Source organism: Dendrobium catenatum, unplaced genomic scaffold (genome assembly GCF_001605985.2).
Source record: "Dendrobium catenatum unplaced genomic scaffold, ASM160598v2 fragScaff_scaffold_1417, whole genome shotgun sequence".
Taxonomy (NCBI): Eukaryota; Viridiplantae; Streptophyta; class Magnoliopsida; order Asparagales; family Orchidaceae; genus Dendrobium; species Dendrobium catenatum.
Window position 1 is genome coordinate 1,092,883 of NW_021319879.1, and position 21,332 is coordinate 1,114,214.

Here is a 21,332-nt window from a genome sequence, read left to right on the forward strand (position 1 = left end):
GGAGGGCATATGTCAGTTATGTATAGATTAAATATTTAGAGCGTGTAACATTACATCTGTAGAATAAGACTTCGTTTAGGATGACTTTCTTATTGTTTTTAAAGCAACTTTTTAGTACAACTTTCTTATTTCTTCTTAGGTTTCATTTGGGACGGCTTTCCTATTGCTTCTTAAAATAGTTTTTTAGTATAAAAATTAAAAAATTTGTACTAGAAAGTTGCTTTAAGAAGTAGTAAGAAAGCCATCCCAAATGAAGCCTTAAAGCAGTTTTTTAGTACAAAATTTTTTATGCTAAAAAGCTGCTTTAAGAAGCAGTAAAAAAATCGTCCCAAACGAAGCCCAAGTCCAAGACAACTACATCAAGTCTCACGAACTAGACCTTTAGAGCTTCATGCCTAATTCCAGATTCATTTTTAAATAACCATGAGCAATAATTTTATTACTATATTTTATGCAGACGCAAATAATGCTGGATCAAATGGAAGAACTTCGTAAAAAGGTACATTGTTTGCATTTTATTTTGTTGTTGAGATTAAGAATAATGGCAAATGATACTCGTATAAAGCAAATGTAGCTGGTTTGATACAGTTCAATGCATAGTTTAATATTCTAATGGTACAATCAGAAGAGAGAATTTGGGAATGAAAATTATGAGTTAAATTGTTCTTCCACGAGGAAGGAAAAATCAAAATGAGAAGGAAAAAAATAAAAATGCACAATTACTGATAAGGAAAACGAAGAACCTTCTTTCAAAGGTGAAGAAGGGTTTGAATGCCATATGTAGCACAGTAAGGCATCTCAGTTAAATCATGTTGAACTTTGGAGTCCCCATCTACGCAAAATACAAAATAGTCTAGATACACTCTAAGGCGGCGCGAAAAATGCGCCCAAAAATAAGAAGGATCTAGGGATATCCAATCAGCACAAACTTTCTTGCCAAAAACTCCCTCAAGGTGGAAGCAAACCTGCAAAAATCGGCCCTTAGATTTTTTTCTCTTTTTGGTTGATTTTAGCTCTTCGAGCATTTGCGGGCTGATAGTCTCCTTAAGGACTTATAATTTTGAATTATATCAACGCGTAGGCTCCTCTGTGGGTTTCAACTAAAAAAAATGTTGAACTTTGGAGTCATGTTAAACAAAGATAATATTACTAACGTGGATAGTTTTTTCAAAAAGATAATATTAGGAGAGTTATTTAGGTTGAATTCTTCTAAGTAGAAACCTTCCCTTCTCCCAAATCAATTTTATGAAATCAAGGATGTAGATTATGTTGCCCACATATTTACAAGGTTGTCTTTTTGCCCTTTCATTATAATTTAATAGGGATCTTTAGCTATTAGGTTTTATGTTTCTATTGGATATAGCTCTCTAAGCATTAGCTGCTTTAGATGATCTAAGATCATGTAACTATTTTATTACTGCATAGGTCCAAAGAGAATTTTTATTAAAAAAAAAGGAGAATGATTCCATGTTTCTAGGCTATAATTTTTTTTAAGTCATAACATAAGATTATAATGAGTTTTAGAAAACATTTTAATTACAATCACAACTTCTTGACAAGAAGTCCCCATGAGTGAAATAAGTCTTCAATGCCCAAAAGGCAGTACTTCATATAGTGAAAGTCAAATTATCCATACATATTGGCTAGCAGTTGGAATTTTCTGAAACATGTAATTTAGCAGATAGAGAATAATCCAGAGAGGGTGATTTATTTAACCAACCATAAATAGCTTTTTTTTTTAGCAAAAGTTAAAATTCATCAATCAAAATAAATATTGGAACAAAATATTGTACTCTTCAACAATAGATAACATGGGATAACATAAAGGGGGGTTTTACATACATACCACTTTATTTCATATTATTTACATATCTAACACTCAAAACATTAATATTATATGAGTACCACCCATAGAATAAATTTAGGTGCATGGAATGAAATATTAAAATTTATAGGATGGTATGAATGGTAAAAATGAATTATAGGAGTGGTATATTTGATATTAAAGTTGTATATGGGTGATAGGCATGTAATATTAATGTTTTGGGTGTTAGATATGTAAATAGCATGAAATAAAGTGGTATATATGTAAATTTCCCTAACATAAATTTAATTTTTTTTCAATTTGCTGAGTATTTCTAGATTACTAGTTTTAATAAAGAAGTGTTGATATTCATAGTAATTTTAAAAATAAGCCTTCATAACTCGCCACTTCAAAGCATCCCTGTATAAATATTTACTATGCCAATTAATGTAGTAAATTATGTATTGTATAGTCTTTTATATATTTATTGTGAAATTTTTTAAATAAGTATTTTTTTTAATAAAAACATCAAAATACCTTCTTCGAATATGCTTCATAGTTTCTCTTGTATTAAAAGGTGACTGAAGGAAACCCAATGCAATTCACATTTGGACTAAATCATTTTCATAAAAGATTTAGGCTTTGTTTGAGATGACTTTTTTAATACTTCTTAAAGCAGCTTTCTGGTACAAAAATTTAATTTTTGTGCTAGAAAGGTGTTTTAATAAGCAGTAAGAAAGACGTCCCAAACGAAATCTTAATCTTATTGAAATATGCAATTAAAAGTGAAATAAATTTGTGCTAATTTTGGGAGGAATATATAGCTCAATCTTAAGATGGGTAAGATGTAATTCTGACTCGATTTTATACTTCAATATTATTATTTAAACCTTTTATTAAATTTGTTTACATTAACTATATCAAACCATGTTAGAAAGGTATGAAAATTTTATTTGGGGAAGTCTTTTCTTGAGTTGTTATCTTCTTTATGACAAGTGTCATAGTTATAAATAAATTAGTGAAAATAGAAGCCTACTATTTTGGCGTTTTTAGTTGCAACAATAGTTAAAATCTCTATTAGTTGTGCCCTTGGCTTCTTTGAAGAGACCTACTTAGGCCTCATGCCTTGAGTGGGTAAGCAAATATATGAAATAATAATTTATGTATTGACAACATTAACCTTTCTTTCATGAATTTAATCAATGATAACTTAGGATCTAACTAGAGCTTCTTATGTGGCTGGTGCTTTTCTTAAGATAATGGTTATTCTTATGCATTCAAAGTGGTGGACATTTGCTATATCCTTTGTTAGGAATGATTAGATCAAAGCCAACAAGGTCAAAGATGCCAATAGATTGTTATTCAATGTATTTATTTACTCAATCAAGACAAGAGACCTAAATTAGTTATTTCAAGGCAACTAGGGCTTAAGCAACATATATCCCAAAGATTCCCACTAAAAGGCCACAAAAGATCGAGGGCATCTATTTTCATTCATTTGCAGTTAAATATAGCATCAACCATAAGAAAATTTACTATTTAAGAGGAGGCTAATGCTTAAAAATTTACTATCATTTCTTCCCAATGAGGCATACTAATTAGATCCTGCATTTGAGTGATAGATAGTTTGTCTTTTAGAAGGAAAAAACCTATAGCCTTAATCAGACTTAGATTAAAGGCATTTGATAAAAGTTTTAAATAATGATATTGATAATGGTGAATTGGATTAAATGACTTTTAGCCCATCTTAAAATTAAGCTATATGATACTCTTACAATCTCTATAAAGTTGTTTTGTTTTGTTATGTGTTCCCATATATATTGATAATTTGTAAAGATGATTTATTTCAAATATAGATTGAAGGGAGACTGAAGAATATTGAAGAAATGTATTCATATATTTTTTATCAAGAAAATTTGCCTTGACAAGTTTTAGATAGCTTAAATTCACATTAAATTCAGGGTATCATTCTAGAATGTGCATTTTGAACCCATTTACATAAGAAAACTATTCATGAAAAGATTTTAGAATAATCATCATCAATGTGGTGGTGAATAAGAATGCGCATCTGATCTAAAAACTCCATAATGTCAACAAAGATTAACTTCAAATCAATAAAAAATCAAACAACATTCAAAGAAGAGCAGCCAGATTAAAATTAGAAGTTTCTTGATCAAATTAAAGTTTAACTCTTTTCCATTTGAATATAGAAGGCAATTTAACATTATTAAAAGTCGAAGGGTATATATTGCCACAATGAGCATTCCAAAAAAGCAAGAGATATAGAGTCATCAAGGAGACTATCAATAAGATGAACAATCTTCACTCAGGTAAAAGAACCAACATAGGCAATGACACCTAAGATCAATATTAGTGCAAGAGAGGATGAGGGATTATATTGTAAGACATTGACCCCAATATAACAGGGCTACACAACCATCTTTGAGTAGAGGATTTGGAGGAGAGGCCCTTCTAAAGTTCAAGGAGTAGGTGAAACCAATCAAGGGGACAATCACTGCAACATCTGAAGGGAGTGACTAACAAAATCAAGGAGAGTGTCTCAGAAGTGACTAACAAAATCAAGGAGAGTGTCTTAAGATGTTGAGACATGAACTGGAAGCACTTATGCCGCAGGACAATGACGATAGAGTGACAACTTGAGGCATAAAGTGTGGCCCTAAAATCTAAATGGGAAGAATTTCATATTTTATCTCTTATTTAAATTTACCAGAGCTTCGGTATAATCATAAATATAAATCAGTCCAGCAAAAGAAAATCTATAAATTATATGCATCAAAATATTTCACTATATTCATTCATCAAATTTTAATTTATTATAGCCAGGAGATTATTTATAATATTGGTCTATCTCAACAACTCTTAACTACAAAAGAATAAAGCAAAATATAAAAATCAAAAGAAAAATTTGAAGATCCTAATAGCTCAGTCCACAGGGTCTTGACTTGAAATCAATCAAATCCATATAATGAACACACAATCCAGTAAACAACTATAACCCACCATTGCATTCAATGCAAGGTCTCAAGAATAAATATGCATGCTCAACACAATCAATATAAAATTAGTGGTCATCGATATGAAATCAATGATCAGTATCAATACATCAAGAAATTAAAATGATCAATAAAATAAAAGTATATCAAGAAGCATAAGAATTTTTCAACATAGAAGAATATCAATAATAATATATAAAATAATGTTAGGTTATATAAAGTAACACATATGCTGATTATCTATCAATTATATTCATGTCAATGATTCCAGCATATGTTCTTATTAATGATGAGCCATGTGTACTTATCTATTAGTATGTCATACAAGTGTACTATATTAATATGTCAATTAATATCTATAAGTGTATGTCAGATACTATGTTATGTTGTATCAGTTTCAAAGCTTATTTATCAATTCTATTTTAGTTCTATCTATGAGTTAGTTCATGTGCTAACATGTAAATATAATCATGAATATAATTATGAATAAAAAGGCAGGACATCTAATTTTAATATGGTGTTTTCATTTTTTTCATCTGTCATCCATGAGTCTTATCAATTATTTATTATATCATTATATCATCATCACGCCATTATTACATCATCATTACAGTTGCTTTCAATAATCTATAAAGAGTTGTCACCATCTGCCCATCAACAAAATTCAATCAATCAATTACAGGCTAAAATTCAGGAATACATCACAGACTTTTTATTTTAAGAAAAACCCATTGGCTCAGCCTTATGTGTAGGATATTGTATTTTAAAAGCTAACACATATTAATTATAGTGTTAATAATCAACATACCTTGTTTGTATGTAAGTGCCACATTTATGTTATATTAGTCACATCATCTTTTTTATACAATGTAAGTCAATATTATATATGAAATACACTCATCTATAAAATACAAGAAATCTAAATATAATTCATTTATTTCAAAAAATCACAATTATTAATCCACACAGTAAAATTGAATAATATTATAATTAAAATGATCATAAAATTCATATATATCATATACAAAAAGTTACATATTAAAAGTATGATAAATCAAGATAAAATATATTTTTATCGATTTATGAAAGATTAAATTAATAAACTCAAAATCATTAAAAATTAAAGTAGTACGTACTTGAGTTCCCTATCATGAGTAGAAGAAATTTCAGAACAGATCCGACGAACGAAAATGCTTTGAACCTCTTTTCTCTCTCTTCTCTCTCTCATTCGTATCCCCTCTTCCTTTAATTTCCGTCCTTCTTCCTTACCCGACAAGCCAAATAAAATGAGGGTGAGAGGAGGTTTTGCACTAAATATAAAATAAAATGTATAAAAAATGATATTTAGTGCATAGTGCCACGACGCTCCAAAGACCCTGAGCTGCAACACTACATGTAAAATAGCAAGTTGAATTATTTCTTGAAATTCTAAAGAGCTCAGCACCACGACGGTGCTTTCTCAGTGCCTCCCAATGTCACTACACCCCCAAGCATAGTGTTTTAGTGCTCTAGTTTAGAATTTTTAAATTTTTAAAATTTTAATTTTAAAATTATTTTCACAATTTTCAGGTTATTATACAAAATAGGCAGAAAATAGCCATTGAGAATTTTGTAGAAATAAATTATTAGGGTTTTAAATACTTCTTTATATTAAAATATTCAATAAATTATTTTACAATAAAAATATTCAATTCAAAATATTAGACAAGATAATTTTATTTTTACAAAATTTGAATGTTATTTTATAATATTTTTAAATAAACATTCATATTTTTTTATCCATTATATTTGTATTATTAAAAAAATATTTTATGCTGTAGCTGTCACTTTCTTGAGATTTTTTTTCCAGCAGAACATTTCATTTTCATGAATACAAATACAAAACGCCTAATAATATCTGAAGCGTTGACATAGTTTTTTTATCGGAATAGAATAGGATAGAGGTCAAAAAATAAATATAAAAAAAGTAGCACAAAAATCATTAAACACCCACCCAAAACCTATCTATTAATTATTGACGAAGATTAATCATTTTAGCTTAAACCCCCAAATTCTATAACCAAACTCATTTTTTAACATAAAACTAATCAAATTTCTTAAAAGAGTTTAGCATCCAATCTAATGCGTCCCAAACAGCTATTCCTTGACAATATTATGAAATGCGGATTAGAAAGTTTATCCATGTCCCTTGGTAAGAAAGCATCATGAAGAGAAATTAAATAATTTTTATCAATTATGAACTATACTGATACGAGATAGGAAAGTTAGCTTTTTGGGGGGTGGATTAATGACGAGCTTTACGGCAAATTGTTTTTTGTAAAAAATGGTAGCGGATTTGCGACGGAAATTTTTGAAGATCTTTTTGCGACATATTTGCGGTAGAATATTCACAGCAAATTTGCGAAGGTAAATCTGCCGCAAATTCAATGCAAAATGTCCTATCTAACCTATTGAGCGTGCATTCATTTCATTTATTCAGTTTTTTTTTTTACTGCTCTCCATTTCCTTCATCGACATCGCCTCCGCGCTTCTTAGCCTCCTTCAACGACGTTCTTTCCAGTCACCTCCCCTCCTTTTGACTACATTTGCATTCCTATCGCATCGCCACCTTCAACGACATTCCTTCCTATCGCATCAAAAGTCACACCTCCTCTCGCATCCAAAGTCACACCTCCTTCATGCGGGAGCTTGGTCGTTGCGAAGGTATCCATATTTCTTCCTTTAGCAAATCCAAATCCGTGAATCGGTCGAACCCTGCCGTTGACCAACAAAGGGAATGTATGTTTTTTCCTGATGAAATTCTCTTGTTGATAAGAGTAGAAGGAAAACTTGAATTATAGAGGTATTATTTGGATTAGGGTACTTGTTTTAGATATCAATAAGAGTACATGTTTTAGATATCTTGAGTCTATTGTTCATATTGATGGTGAAATAAATAGAGATATTATATGGTTAAAATGGAGGAATGCATTAAGCTTGTTGTACAATGTAAAAGTCTTCTCAAGTTTAAGAAAAATTCTATAAAATGTTGGGAGACCTATAGTGCTTTTATAGTTCAGTTTATTGTCCATTAAAAGAGAAGCATAATGTTAAGTTAAGTGTTGTAGAGATGAGGATGATCAGGTGGACGAGTGGCTTTACTCTTAGAGATAGAATAATAAATCAGCATATATCTAAAAAGGTTGTAGTAGCTCCAGTGAAAAATAAGATTAGAGAGAGTCACCTTAGTAGTTTGGTCACATATATGCTCATTGTGAATGGTTGAAATGGAGGAATGCATCTGGCATATCGTCTCCTAGAAAAGTCGCCCTTAAACTTAAGAAAAAATTCTATAAGATGTGGTGAGATGTGCAATGCTTTATGGTGCAGAATGTTGGTCATTAAAAGAGAAGAATAGTATTAAGTTAAGTGTTGCAGAGATGACAATGCTCAGGCTGATGATTAGCTTTACTCTTAGAGATAGGATACGAAATGAACATATACGTGAAATGGCTTGAGTAGCTCCAGTGGATGATAAGATTAGAGTGAGTCGTATTAGTTTGTTTTGTTATATATATGCTCATTTTATGTGGTTGAAGTGGAGGAATGCATCAGGTTTGTTGTTTGATAGAAATGTTTTTTATTGCCTTTTGAAATTAGCAATAAAAAACTACTAAAAAGTTGTATAAATTAAAAAAAATATCTTTATTTGTTTTATAAAGATGATATTCAAGATTTTATTGTTGTATTTATTGAAATTTTCAAAGCAATAAAAAACATTCACTTGCTACATAAATAATCTCTATCACTTACAATTTATAATATATGAGGAATATTATATACCACTTTTTTAATGATTTTCTTACTTAAAGATATGAGTAATCTTTATAATATGTATGACCTAAATATGCTTAAGGATAATTTTCCTTGGTTCTAGGGAATTAGGAAGTTAAACTATATTCAAGAACTGAATGGAGTATAAGTGTTAAGAATGAGGTTTGTTATAAAACTGAGAAGTTAGAGCATATGAATAATTTCCATCAATTAAGAATCAAACTTCTTTAAAAATGTAAAGGATGATAAGAAGACTTGTAGTATTAAATTTTGTTATAAGAGGAACTACCATGAGTCATCCTGATAATATGGTAATGTTATTTTTCAAAATAAGAACTCAAAAATAGAAACATTACAGATGTTTACTTAAATTATAGAGCTTTTAACAACCCTTAACCTCATAAAAATTTAAAAAATTGTGAATATATTTTAAATACATGCATGGATGAGGAATATTAAATTGGATGAGTTCTTGGAATAAAAAAATACTTTTATATTTTTTACACATTTCTTTTCTTAAATATATGTACATTTATAACATTAAAAAAATAAAAAATAAAAACTGGTTCTACAATAAATTTCATTAGAAATCATGGAGGCTTAAATTGATGTAGCTTCATACAACCTTAGTGTTAATGTTCATTCGACCAGATGTCTAAGAATGTGTTTATCCAATCAAGGTAGATCATTCAATCATATTAGAAATCAAATGAACCTTCTTCATATGTTTGTGTATATATGATTTGTCCTTAGTTTTTGTAGATTTTTGTGTGGTTGAAGGTAGTTAAACACTCTCTCTTCTAAGTTGAAATCTACAATGTTTATTATTTTATGTTCCTAATCATATTAAAAATCAACCCTTAACCACTCTCTTTGTGCTTTCGGTGGTTCTTGCTGCTGGTTGATATACTCTTAAGTAATCTTTCCCTTAGGTTTGTTTCTTTTTCTTGCTTTCTACTTCTGTTTTCAGGTTTTTTATCGCTTTTATCTGCTTCCTAGCTTCAACCTTTATAGTTGGTATGTCTTTAGGCCTTTTTAAGTTTGGCTTTCTCTCCCTTTTGTAACAAGCAAGGGATCTTAGACTCCTTAGATTTTTATTTTCATTTTGGTTGTAGCTCCTTGAATATTTACTGAGTTTTCGGTCCCTTTTAAGGGCTTTGTACTTTGTTTTCCTAATTAACGTGTAAGCCCTCTATGGATTTTAATTAAAAAAATCATGAAAAAATTGTCACCCCAGTTTAAGATAAATCTATAAGGTTCCTTTTATCACATAATTTGACACTATAAGTTTCCTTGGCATCCTTCACATTTTTAAGAAGTTTATTTCTTAATTAGCAAATATCATTCATATGCTCTAACTTTTGATTTCTATAAGAAGTATCAGTCTTAATAAAACCCATTTTGCTCTTAAAGAGAGTTTAGCATTTTAGTTTTATACATGCCAAGAAAACTTTCTCATTGCAATTTTAGAAATGTTATTCATGTCCATTATTAAGAAATCCCTAGGAAGATGTAGAAAGTATTCATTATAGAATATAAAATTAAAGTGGTAGAGATTGCTTTGAGATCTTGGCAATATAATGACATTATATTTAATAATCTTCAAGTATTGGAGATGCATCAAATATCTAATAGCCTTAGCTATCAGTTTAAAGTTTCAAATATATATGTAAAACAACTGAATGCTTGTGGATGATTTGAAATTTTTAGTAGGTGCATCAACAAAATTAATGCAAGTTTCAAATTTTCTCCAACTTTCTATGTATTTCTAGATTTCTAGTTTAAATAAAATAAGTTCCACTAGTCTTATGAAAATTCTAAAAAAAATAGCCATTCATCACCTATAACTCTATAGCATCCTTGTGCAAAAAAAATCTGTATTGAATAATATAATAAATTATGTATCTTCTAGTATGTTATATATTCAATGTGAAACTTAACAAAGAAAGATTCTTGACCAAAACATCAAAATTCTTTTATTTGATATGCTCCATATACTCACCTGTATTAGAAAGTAGTTGAATAAAACCAAATGTATTCCACGCATGGAATAAATCATCTTTATAAATCATTCTATCTTCTGGAACTATGTTATAAAAATGTGAATCAATTTTGTAAAGGTTTTGGGAGGAACATATAGCTCAATCTTAAATGGGAAGAAAGCTAGAATTTATTATAATTATATTGGAAGTGAATAGTTAATCAAAATTAGTTTAAGGTTGCACAGGGGGAATTTTATTCTAGAACTTTTTAGTGTGTAGAGGGCATCCATTAAACTCTATTCTATCATTGAACAAAATCAAACTAAGATATGGAGCAATTATATATTAGGTTGTCTCTGAATTGGTGGCTTGGTAAGCCTATTGGGGTTGAGTCTTAATTATAAATTAGTCTTTCTTTCCAACAAGTTTTTTACTAAAAGCAACATCTTTAGCCATATTTATTACTTATAGTAATGTTTTGAAGTGGTTTGATTATTGTTCCTGTATCGAGAAGTTGGCACGCCTAAAATAAGTCATAATTTTAAAATTGAGGCTAAATTTTGACTAAAGGGTTACTATGAACTTTTTTTTTTTTTTGTGAGAAGTACGTATTAAACATTAAGTGTGATAATAGCTGAAATTTTAATTGATGAAATCTGTTTATTTTTAAATAAAGTTTCTCTTATCTCTTTCACTACAATATATATCTTCTACAACCACTCAGAGTTTCAGGAACTTACTGTATTCAGATATTATGATGAAATGTTTCAGAAATTGGTAGCCAACATACATAATTTCACCTTTTTTGCCTTCTCCATTTATATTTTATGATGTTTCTTGTTTTCTATGCAGGAACGTCAGCTTGGAGAGATCAATAAGCAACTAAAAATGAAGGTATTCAATATCTCAGATGGAATCATAGCTACAATTATGAATTTAAGTAATATACAATATTTCTATCTTATGATCTTATCAATTTCATTGATATAAAGTCAAGTTATAGCTCATATAACTTCTTAGTACAGGTCTATGATAATTTTTTAATAAAACATAAAGAAACAACACAAGAAATACACTATCTTAAACTACCAGCTTTGTCATATGCCATATATTCTCAGTCATGACAGGTAACCATTCCGAGGGCAGCAGAAGTAACTTTTGATATGTTTTTTCAGCTTGAGGCTGGAAGTGGCTCTCTTAGGCTCATCCAAGGATCATGGGAATCTGATGCTGTGGTTGAAGGCAATGCATTCCAAATGAATCCTTACCAGTCGAGTGGAATGGAATGCGAGCCAACTCTACATATTGGGTACGTACTTCTTGAAGATATGACAACACATATTCACTTAAAAAGATAACTATCTAAGGCTTCGTTTGGGACGGTTTTTTTGTTGCTTCTTAAAGCAGCTTTTTAGTAAAAAAAATTTAATTTTTTACTAAAAAGCTACTTTAAAAAGCAACAAGAAAGTCGTCCCATAACTCAATAAGAGGAGAGAGTCATTCTTCTTTTAAGAGAAGGAAAATCCATCTCAAGAACAATTAACTGTTGCTTTTCATTTAAGATTCATCACTAAAAGTTTGAGTTCTAAGCTAAATATCATATCAAACAGGTATCACCAGTTTGTTCCCCCAGAAACAGTAATTCCCAGGACCCCTGGTGTAGAGAATAACAATTTTATGCTTGGATGGATGCTTTAAGTTGAAAGGAAATAGTAGGAAATATTTATCTGGTGTTCATCTTTTCAAAAACTGAACTAAGCTGCTATTTGTGTATGTCTGTCATAGAATATGTGGTTTTGTATTTTCTGAAATGATGCACTGACATAATGAATATATATGTTCATGTAGTTGGAATATTATAATTTCATGACAAGTCAATGTGCTGTATCTTTCTAATTGATGTTAGGACAAATGCTGTATCTAGTAAAAGCTTTCATAAGGAGATTGTTAGCCGAGTATAATATTTATAATGAATTGGCTAAGTGATTGCTTTAGATTACATAAAATACATACAAAAGATTTTCCATATTATGTTGAATCTGTAGAGAAAATAGTTAGATGCCCAGAAGTTCAAATTTTTGTTGATTCAGAGTGATTTGACCCAAGTAGACCCTTATGTGCTCAACTCCTTCCTTGTGTGAGGCTACAGGCTTCATGAGAGAGGTGATCCTTAGGCTTACCTTGACACTAGTGGCATGCCAATAACCTCTCCTTTGGACAATGTTCGCTTACTACTATATATATATATATAATTTAACTATTTGATTCAAACTACCTAACTACTCTAAAATCTTGTATACATCAACATTACCACTAAACTACCAAAGTGTGTATACACTACCATTTAAGCAAGTTTTAGATTCATGTTGCCAGACATGCATCTAAATAGAGAAAGTATACACGCCCCCCTCTCCTCCCCCCCCCCATGGCATGAATAATTCATCATTATCTATCATTAATATTGCTCCTTACTATATGTGAGAATGTTTAACAATTTAATAAGTAATGAAACACTAGGCTTAATGTTGATAATAAGTTGCCTCTATGAAAAGGTGTGAAAGGCACAATACTCAAATTATATATTCACATAAATACAAAGAGAAAATAAATATTTTTAAAAAAGGTGGTCTTTATGTGCCATACATTAGTTTTAAGAGAAATTTTTCTAAGATTAATTTTAGATTTGATTAAACTTTTAATTAAGGTTGTAGACAAAAAAATTATAAAGAGACTGTTGATATTATAATTCTAGATAGTCACAATAACCCTAAACCATAATCCTACCTAATTTCAAGGATCAAGGAAAGAATATCTCCATCGAGCCCTAGCTAATCCAGATTGAGAAGAAGTAGAACAGAGCACATCGCATAGCTCTCAAAACCCTAGCTCCATCCCCCATCGCCTCGACTTTGGATTCCATTATCGGCCAAGGATGACTCCACTAGTTTGGTTTGTCCATGCTCTCATGATGCCCTAGCTCTCCCAGCCTGGCCATGTACGTCATGCTCACATACTTCCTGATTAGTGCTCGGGATCCATGAGGATGGCGGCGCCTCCTCCAAATCTTTGGGTTTCATCCAAACGTGCTTCAACAGTTAAGAATCAGGGCCTTTTTTGGAGTTTCTAGTCTGGGTATTTCCTCTAACTCGTGCTCTTTCAAAGATGTGGGGGCTGGTATGAGCTCTTCTTCATCTCCGTCTTTTTCCTTAACGAAAACTTCAATTATAGAGGTTCCTACTATAATTTTTTCTGAGGATATTTTTGGAAAATTTGGCTGCTCCTTTTGAATTTAATTTGGTAGAAAAATTTTATGTGTTGATCGAATCTACTTGATATCCATCAATTTTTATTAACCATAATCTTTCTGGCATGCTCTCTATTTGGACTTATGGATGCCAAACATGTTATCATTCAACTTGCTAATGATTTGAACTATAGTAGGGTGTTTGTAAGAAGATCTTATTATATTAATAATTATTAATTGAATGTGTTGAAGTGGACTCCCTTCTTTGATACTAAGAAGTCACCTATTGCTCCTATTTAGATATCATTTCCTAATCTAAGGATACATCTACTCAACCCCACCCAAATTTTACATTCCCTTCGCTCTATTTTTGGTTGCCCACTTAAAACCGACTAAGACATTGCCTCTTGTTCACATCCTACTATTGTTAGAGTGCTTGTTGAATTGGATATTACTAAAAAATACCCAAAAGAAATGTGTTGGTTGGCCCAAAATCATTTGGTTATATGCAGAAAGTTGAACTAAAAAGTTTTTCTTTTTGTAATGATCGCAAAGTACATGGTTATGCTTCTGCTGAGTATTTTATTTTACATTCCCAATGGAGAAAAGATAAAGCCAAAGATATTAGCAATAACCTATCTATATATTAATGTGCCCTCTACCGGTAGTGATGATGCTGACATTAATAAGAAATTGGTGGATCCTTCAAATGTTATTCCTTTTGATGGCTCCAAACCCGTGGAAAATATTGAGAAACCTTCATTCCTCCCAAACCCTATCGATGAGAATGATAATATTGTCTTGGAAGCTCAAATTTGTAATCAAATGACTCCTTTTGTAGGTTGTAATACTTCTTCAAGTAGTATTAATGTCTCCAATTTAATTCACATAATTTCCATCCCTATTTATCTGGATGATATTCTCAACCTTATTTGGAGGGCTTGCTTCTCAGTGTCTATTTGGGAAGAGGGAGAGCTTCATTTTGTTAATGAAGGTAGTTTTTACAAAGATATCTATTTAAATACAAATCACCAAAGATGATTCTTTTCTTGCTTCTGGTAAGAAAAAGAGGAAAAATAAAAAGAAATGATAAGAATCTTGGAGTTTGTTGTTAGTGTGCCCAATTGATGGTTTGGTGAAATACTCGTGGCTTTGTTGTTGGTCCTGATTGTGTTGCTTTTTTTACTTGAGCTTGGATTTCCTTTTTGGGGGGGTTGGCCCTTTGCCTCCCTTTAGTTCTTCCTTTTTTATGTATTTTAGTATGGTTCATTGGCTTTTGGGTTTTTTTTTTTTTTGCTTTTTACTGTAGCTCTTTGAGCATTAGTGAGCATTTTATATCTTTTAGGACTTATAATCATTTTTTTTATTCAACATGTAAGCCCTTTGTGGGTATTATTTAAAAAAAGGGAGAGAATATCTCCTTAAAAATGAATTTTTAAAACCAATTTTCCTATCCAATCATAAGTACAACTATAAAAATACATTAGGGTAAATACAAGTTGACATAAAAGGTCATGTTTATAGGACTCTTTAAATGCGTCTCAATGAAAATAAAAAATATAGTGAACTAGACACTATATACAACCTAGTCTCAAACCTCGACAAAAATAAAGAAAGGAAAATTAATGTAATTCATAAGCCCTATGCTTTCTTTGTTACTTGGTTGTTGACTCTTGAATTTACTAGATTTGAAAGTTATTTTATATATAAAATGGTATTTGTACATGTTTATTATTAGACCTTAGCTCACTTACATTTCTTTCCTAGTTAAAATAGACATAGATGCAAATAAAAGTACAGAAATCCGTCTAGAATAAACACATTTCCTTTGGCCATCTAAAATTCATTCAATAAAAAATGGGCCTAGGACATCATTTTACCAAGTAGCTTATAAAGTCTTTGAGTAAACAAATCTTCTTAAGAAGATTTTAGAATAATCATCATCAATATGGAGGTGAATAAGAATGAGCTTCTGATCTAAAAACTCCACATTACCAATAAATATTAACCTCCAATCAACTAAAAAAAATCAAAGACCATTTAAAGAAGAGCATCCAAATTAAAATTTTCCAACCAATTAACTTTGCTCAAAGAGGTAAAAGTAGATGTTTCTTGATCCAATAAATGTTTAAGTCTTTTCCCTTTGAATATAGAAGGCAATTTAACATTATTAGAAGCCAAAGGATAGATATTTCTACGAAGAGCATTCTGAAAAAAGCACAAGACATTAAGTCTTCAAAGAAACTATCAATAAGATGGATAACCATCACTTATGTAGAACCCCCAAATAGGCAATGGCATTGTAGATCAATATCAGACCAAAAGAGGATGAGAGATGATGTTGTAAGGCATTTACCACACAACCATCTTTAATAAATGAGAGGATCTAAAGGATAGGTAGGTGAAATCTAACCAAGGAGGCAATCATTGCAACATATGATGGCTAGAGCCACCAAAAAATTAAGCAAAGAGAGTTTCTCAAGATAATTGGAAGCACAAATGTTGCAGGACAATTACATGTGGCAAATGTATGAGCTAGTGCCTGGGAGATTCAACAACTGGGAGCATAGATTCATGATGGGATAGAGTGACAACAACTTGAGGCTCAAAGTTGGCAGTAAATAATTGTTCAAAAATTTTGTAGAAATAAATTATTAGGGCTTCAGATTATCAAAGTTAACATCTATAATATTCCTGATTTTAGGTTTTCATACATGAAAAATAATGTTAACCCTCTTATCATGTAGTTTGACACTATAAGCCTCATTCCTAGCATTTTAAAGAAGATTGATTATTAATTGGTGAAGTTCATTCATAAGATCCAACTCCCCTATTCCATATATTGTCTTATTCATAACATAAAACTCATTTAAATAATTATGATAATTTTGCTTCCCAATTTCATGAATCCCATAAAAGTTATCTAAGAACAATTTCAAGTATGCAAATTAAAAGGCTTAATCAAGCCTCTCAACTAGAAAATATAAAAAAAGTGTAAAATATTTATCATAAACTATTAACTATAAGTGATAGAAATTGCTTAACGATCTTGACAACATAGAGTTTCTTGTTTAAATAATCTATAAGTATTTATGATGCATCTAATATCTAATTGCCTCACATTATAATTTCAAATCCTAAACTTTTACATGTACTAAGCAAATACTTTCTAATGCATTAAAAGTTTTAGAGAATACATCAACAAAATTTTTGTTATCTTCTTTAAAAAAAAAAAAAAAAAGTGAATGCAAATTTTTAAATCTCTCCACATATTTTAGTGCTTTTGATTTCTAGTTTCAACGACGAGTGTTAAATAGCCTTCTAAAATCTAAAAAATAAATCTTCATTACCTATAACTGTGAATCATCCCAATTTAGGAAAAGATTATTTTTTTTTCAATTCATATATCAAATCATCCATTTTTTAGCCTAGTATATATTCAATTTGTAAAAAATCAAAGAAAAATTTCTCAACCAACATAGCAAATTTCCATAATTGAAGATCCTCTAATGTCTCTTCTAGATTTAAAGGTGGTTCAATGAAACTGAATGTAATCTAGAGTTGAACTAAATCGATCATACTTATAAATATTTGGTTTTATGGGAATATCCAAGAACAATCAAAATAACTTCATAGAGATATGGAGAGGAATATATATAGCCTAATTTTAAGATTTGCATGAAAGATGTCATTTTTGACCCAAGAATGAATTTTTAATATCATTTTTTTAAATTTTTATTCAATGACTTTCATCTATGCTAGATTGAAGCTATAGGTTTTTTTGGATAAAACTCATAGTGGGCTTACATTTTAATTAACCAAAATAATTACAAGGTCCTTAAAGGGATAAAAAATTCAGTACCACTCAGAAAGCTGCATTAAAAAAAAGGAAAAGAATGTATATATAGTTTAAGATCCCTATCTAATTATAGTTAAAAGAGAACAAAACTAAAAAGAAGGCAGGGCCAAAAAATCAAAAGGATCTACATAAAACATTTTAACAAAGAAGCCAAAAGATGTGATTGAGCTTGCAAGAAATACATAAAATAAGAAAACCAAATAAGAAGGCAACCACCCCAGCCAAGCCAAGACAAGAAAGTTCACCAAAGAAAACCTTGTTGAGAAAGAGCTCAAACATGAAGAAACACCAGTCAAGACAAATAAAATAACAAATAATGAGCAAAAAAAACCAGAATCCCACCAGCCGAGTGAAAAAATTTGACACCCAAATACCAAGCAAGGGAAAAACAACCACTAGCCAACAAGACAGAAAATGAACAACTACCATGTAATTAAAGATCCAACCAACCCAAAAACCATAGCCATCAGCACAACAACAACCAACGAGCCATTATAAGACACCCAATAAACACCCAAAAGGAAACAATAAACACTAAAAATCCAACTCGAGGAAGAACCACCACCAACCAATAATAAACAAAAACATGAATAACCATCAGATAAAAAGGCAATATACCCAACCACAATAGCCTTCAACACAATACAAGCGAACACAACCAATAGAGATTCACCTAGGCAACCAGAATGAACACCACCCACCCATGTAGGAAATTCACATAGTTAACAAACTAGTAGGCATCCTTCGAGGGTAAACCAACAAGCCCCTCTAGATGCCACACAAATAATAAAACCCCAAAAAAGGGGGATACAGAAACAACAACTCATATAAAGAGAGGAAAAACAAGACATTAAAAAGAGTATAACTTTTTCCTAATATAAGGCATACCAACCTAATCATACCTCTTAAAGATACAACTCATTTAAATTATGGTAAGTATCATTGATGTGGTTAAAGGCCCCTTTTTTAGCAAGCCAATGCGTACAAATCTTACCCTATCTCCAAATGGAGGAAATCACATAGTCCACCTTGTTTAGAAGGCAAAAAAATTCTTAATAGAAGTAGAGTGAAGCATTATAACAACTTTTCAAATTAATAATTTTAACCAACATTAATGAATCAGTTTCGATCAAGATGTTCAATAAGATGTGCTCCAAAAAATAATTAAGGCCAGATAGAAGATTAGTAGCTTTAGCAAACATCACCTTACAATAATTAGGAATGGAAGAGGAAAAAATAAACATCATATCATTATTATGATCTCTAACAAAACCATCACATCTAGCCCAAACATTCGAAACTAAACCATCAATATTTAATTTGACATGAGCTATAGAAGGACAAACATATTATTTTAGGAATATAAATTTTATTTTAAAAGGTCCAAGAGATTTAAAAAAAATAAATTCTAATTCGCATTACCTCTAAAATGTTTAGGATGAAGAAGATTAACATAAACCAGTTGATGAACTTTATTTTTGAGAGTGATCGAAGCTATGGGTTTTACCTTAAGAGATCCGATATTACTCAAATGTTGGATCAAGTTAAGCCTTACTGGGTAAGAATGAAGGTAATTTTTTTTTTATGGATATACTATTCCTAAATAGTAACTTTCTTTATGGTAGTGTCATGGTTACATATAGATCAGTGAACATGTAGTTAGGACCTTTTTTGGGGCATTGTAATTAAAGGTAACAACAATTGGTGTCAATGTTTGTTTAACCCTTAGCTCCCTTGAAATGGATAATTTAGTTCTCTATTTTAAATGTTTAGGAAGAAATATGGAATAACTATTTATGTATTGGCAGCCTCGACTTACATGATCCAACATTTTAGTAATAGTGAACCTCCAAAATGAAAGATCAACAATCTCAATTTAACTCATATTATAGGAAGATAAAAAGATTTAAAATAATGATATTGAAACTACAAAACTAATTTAAAATGATATTAGAATACCTTTCTTCAATGGATAGACAAATTATTCCATCGGAAATGTTGTCGCTCCAGGAAATTCCAACGGATTTTTCTTCATTGGTTAAAATAGCAATTTTCCATTGGTAATCCTTTGAAATAATTTTTCTACACATGTTTTATCGATGGAATAGTTATGTCAGAAATCTATCAGAAATTACAGTTTTTTATGAAAATTGTAGATTTTTGACAAAAAACATTCACCAAAAATCACTCATTTTCTTATAGTGATAGATGTATGTGTATAGGAGGGCAGATGAAATCATAGAAAAATATGATGTAATTATGGTTGTCACATAGATTTAGAGATGGAAGGATGTGAAACAAGTAGTAATATGGCACACATCTTTAGGGAGATGACTACAATATAAATTAGGTTGCGGCATTAGATTGAAGGTGGTTATGGTGATGCCATAAGTGGGGTTACAAGTTCTATTTTAAATGAAATGGTTATGACATAAGCAAGATTATTTTGTAGGCCTTGAAGATGAAAAAATGATCATTACATAAGCTAGATTACATTACAAGTTTGAAGGAGATAGTTTTAATGTACGTAAATGAGGTTATAATGCAAGTTTAGATTGAATTTTTGTTATGTCACAAGGGAAGATGTAAAGATCTTGAAGGATTTATCGAAGGATCTAGACTCCTCTAGGATTGAAAAATCCTATTCCTCAGCAATGTCTAATACAGGGATTTTTTAAGCTTAAGGCTCCTCTAAGCTTTGAAAATATTACAACACCTTAATAATGGGATTTCCTTAAGGATCCAAGATCCTTAGTCTTGGAAAATACTATAACCCCTCTATGAGTAATGCCTACAAAATTTTCCTAAATATCCAACCTCCTTTAGGATTGAAGAATCACTACGGGAAAACACGCGATTACCGTCGGATTTTCCGGCAGAATAATTTGCGTCAGTAAATACGGCGTCTGTAACGGCGCATAGTGCGAAGGAAAGTTTACGACATTTTTTCTGGCGCATGTTCCGCTGGAAAAGTTCTGACGTCTAATGCGCCGGTAAAAACGTCGGAATATACCAGTATTTTATTTGTTTCGGTGTACTTTACGGCGAAAAATATCTGGCGTAGTTACCGGCGGATAATACGCCGGCGTTTTTAAACTCAACGACTTAAAACCGGCGCAAAATGCGCCGGAATGTTTTCCGGCGTCTGGGAAGCCGGAAAATCTACTGGCGAAAGCCCTATTTCCTAACCCGAGCCCCTCTGGCTACTCATTTCATTCATTCGTTTCTCTCGCATCTCCGTTATTTCCCTCGTCGCCCACCGTCGCTCATCGTATATCGAGGTCGCTGAGCTTTGTTGACGGTCACCAGACGTAGCTGACGGTGATAGCCTTCCTCGCCGGCGAGAGCTCCATTTCCGACCGTGAGTTTCCACCTTCCACCTCCCGTCAATTGTAAGTTTTTTTTTCGTGTAATTTGTTTGGATTCATGCTGGGTAGATTTATTATGAAAGCCATACATTTTTTGAGAGGTTTGATGGACAAATATAGAGAGAGTAAGGAGGATCTACATATGTACTTTTGTAGATTTAAATAAAGCATATGATAAAGTTTCAAGAGGAGTGCTATTGAGAGTTCTTCCAAAAAGAATAGTTAATAATGCTTATATTCAATGTTTT

At 31.1% G+C, this 21,332-nt stretch overlaps 1 protein-coding gene across 1 annotated transcript in view; it reads left to right on the forward strand.

Annotated features, from left to right (window-relative positions):
* The window catches only part of LOC110111596 (MADS-box transcription factor 6), a 36,328-nt gene extending 23,843 nt beyond the window's left edge, over nt 1-12,485 (forward strand). Inside the window, exons 5-8 of the mRNA XM_020843535.2 lie at nt 458-499; nt 11,466-11,507; nt 11,789-11,922; nt 12,224-12,485. Coding sequence (XP_020699194.1) covers nt 458-499; nt 11,466-11,507; nt 11,789-11,922; nt 12,224-12,311 — 306 coding nt within the window. The 3' untranslated portion in view covers nt 12,312-12,485. The remainder of the gene's footprint in view (nt 1-457; nt 500-11,465; nt 11,508-11,788; nt 11,923-12,223) is intronic.
* Nucleotides 12,486-21,332: the final 8,847 nt, after the last annotated feature.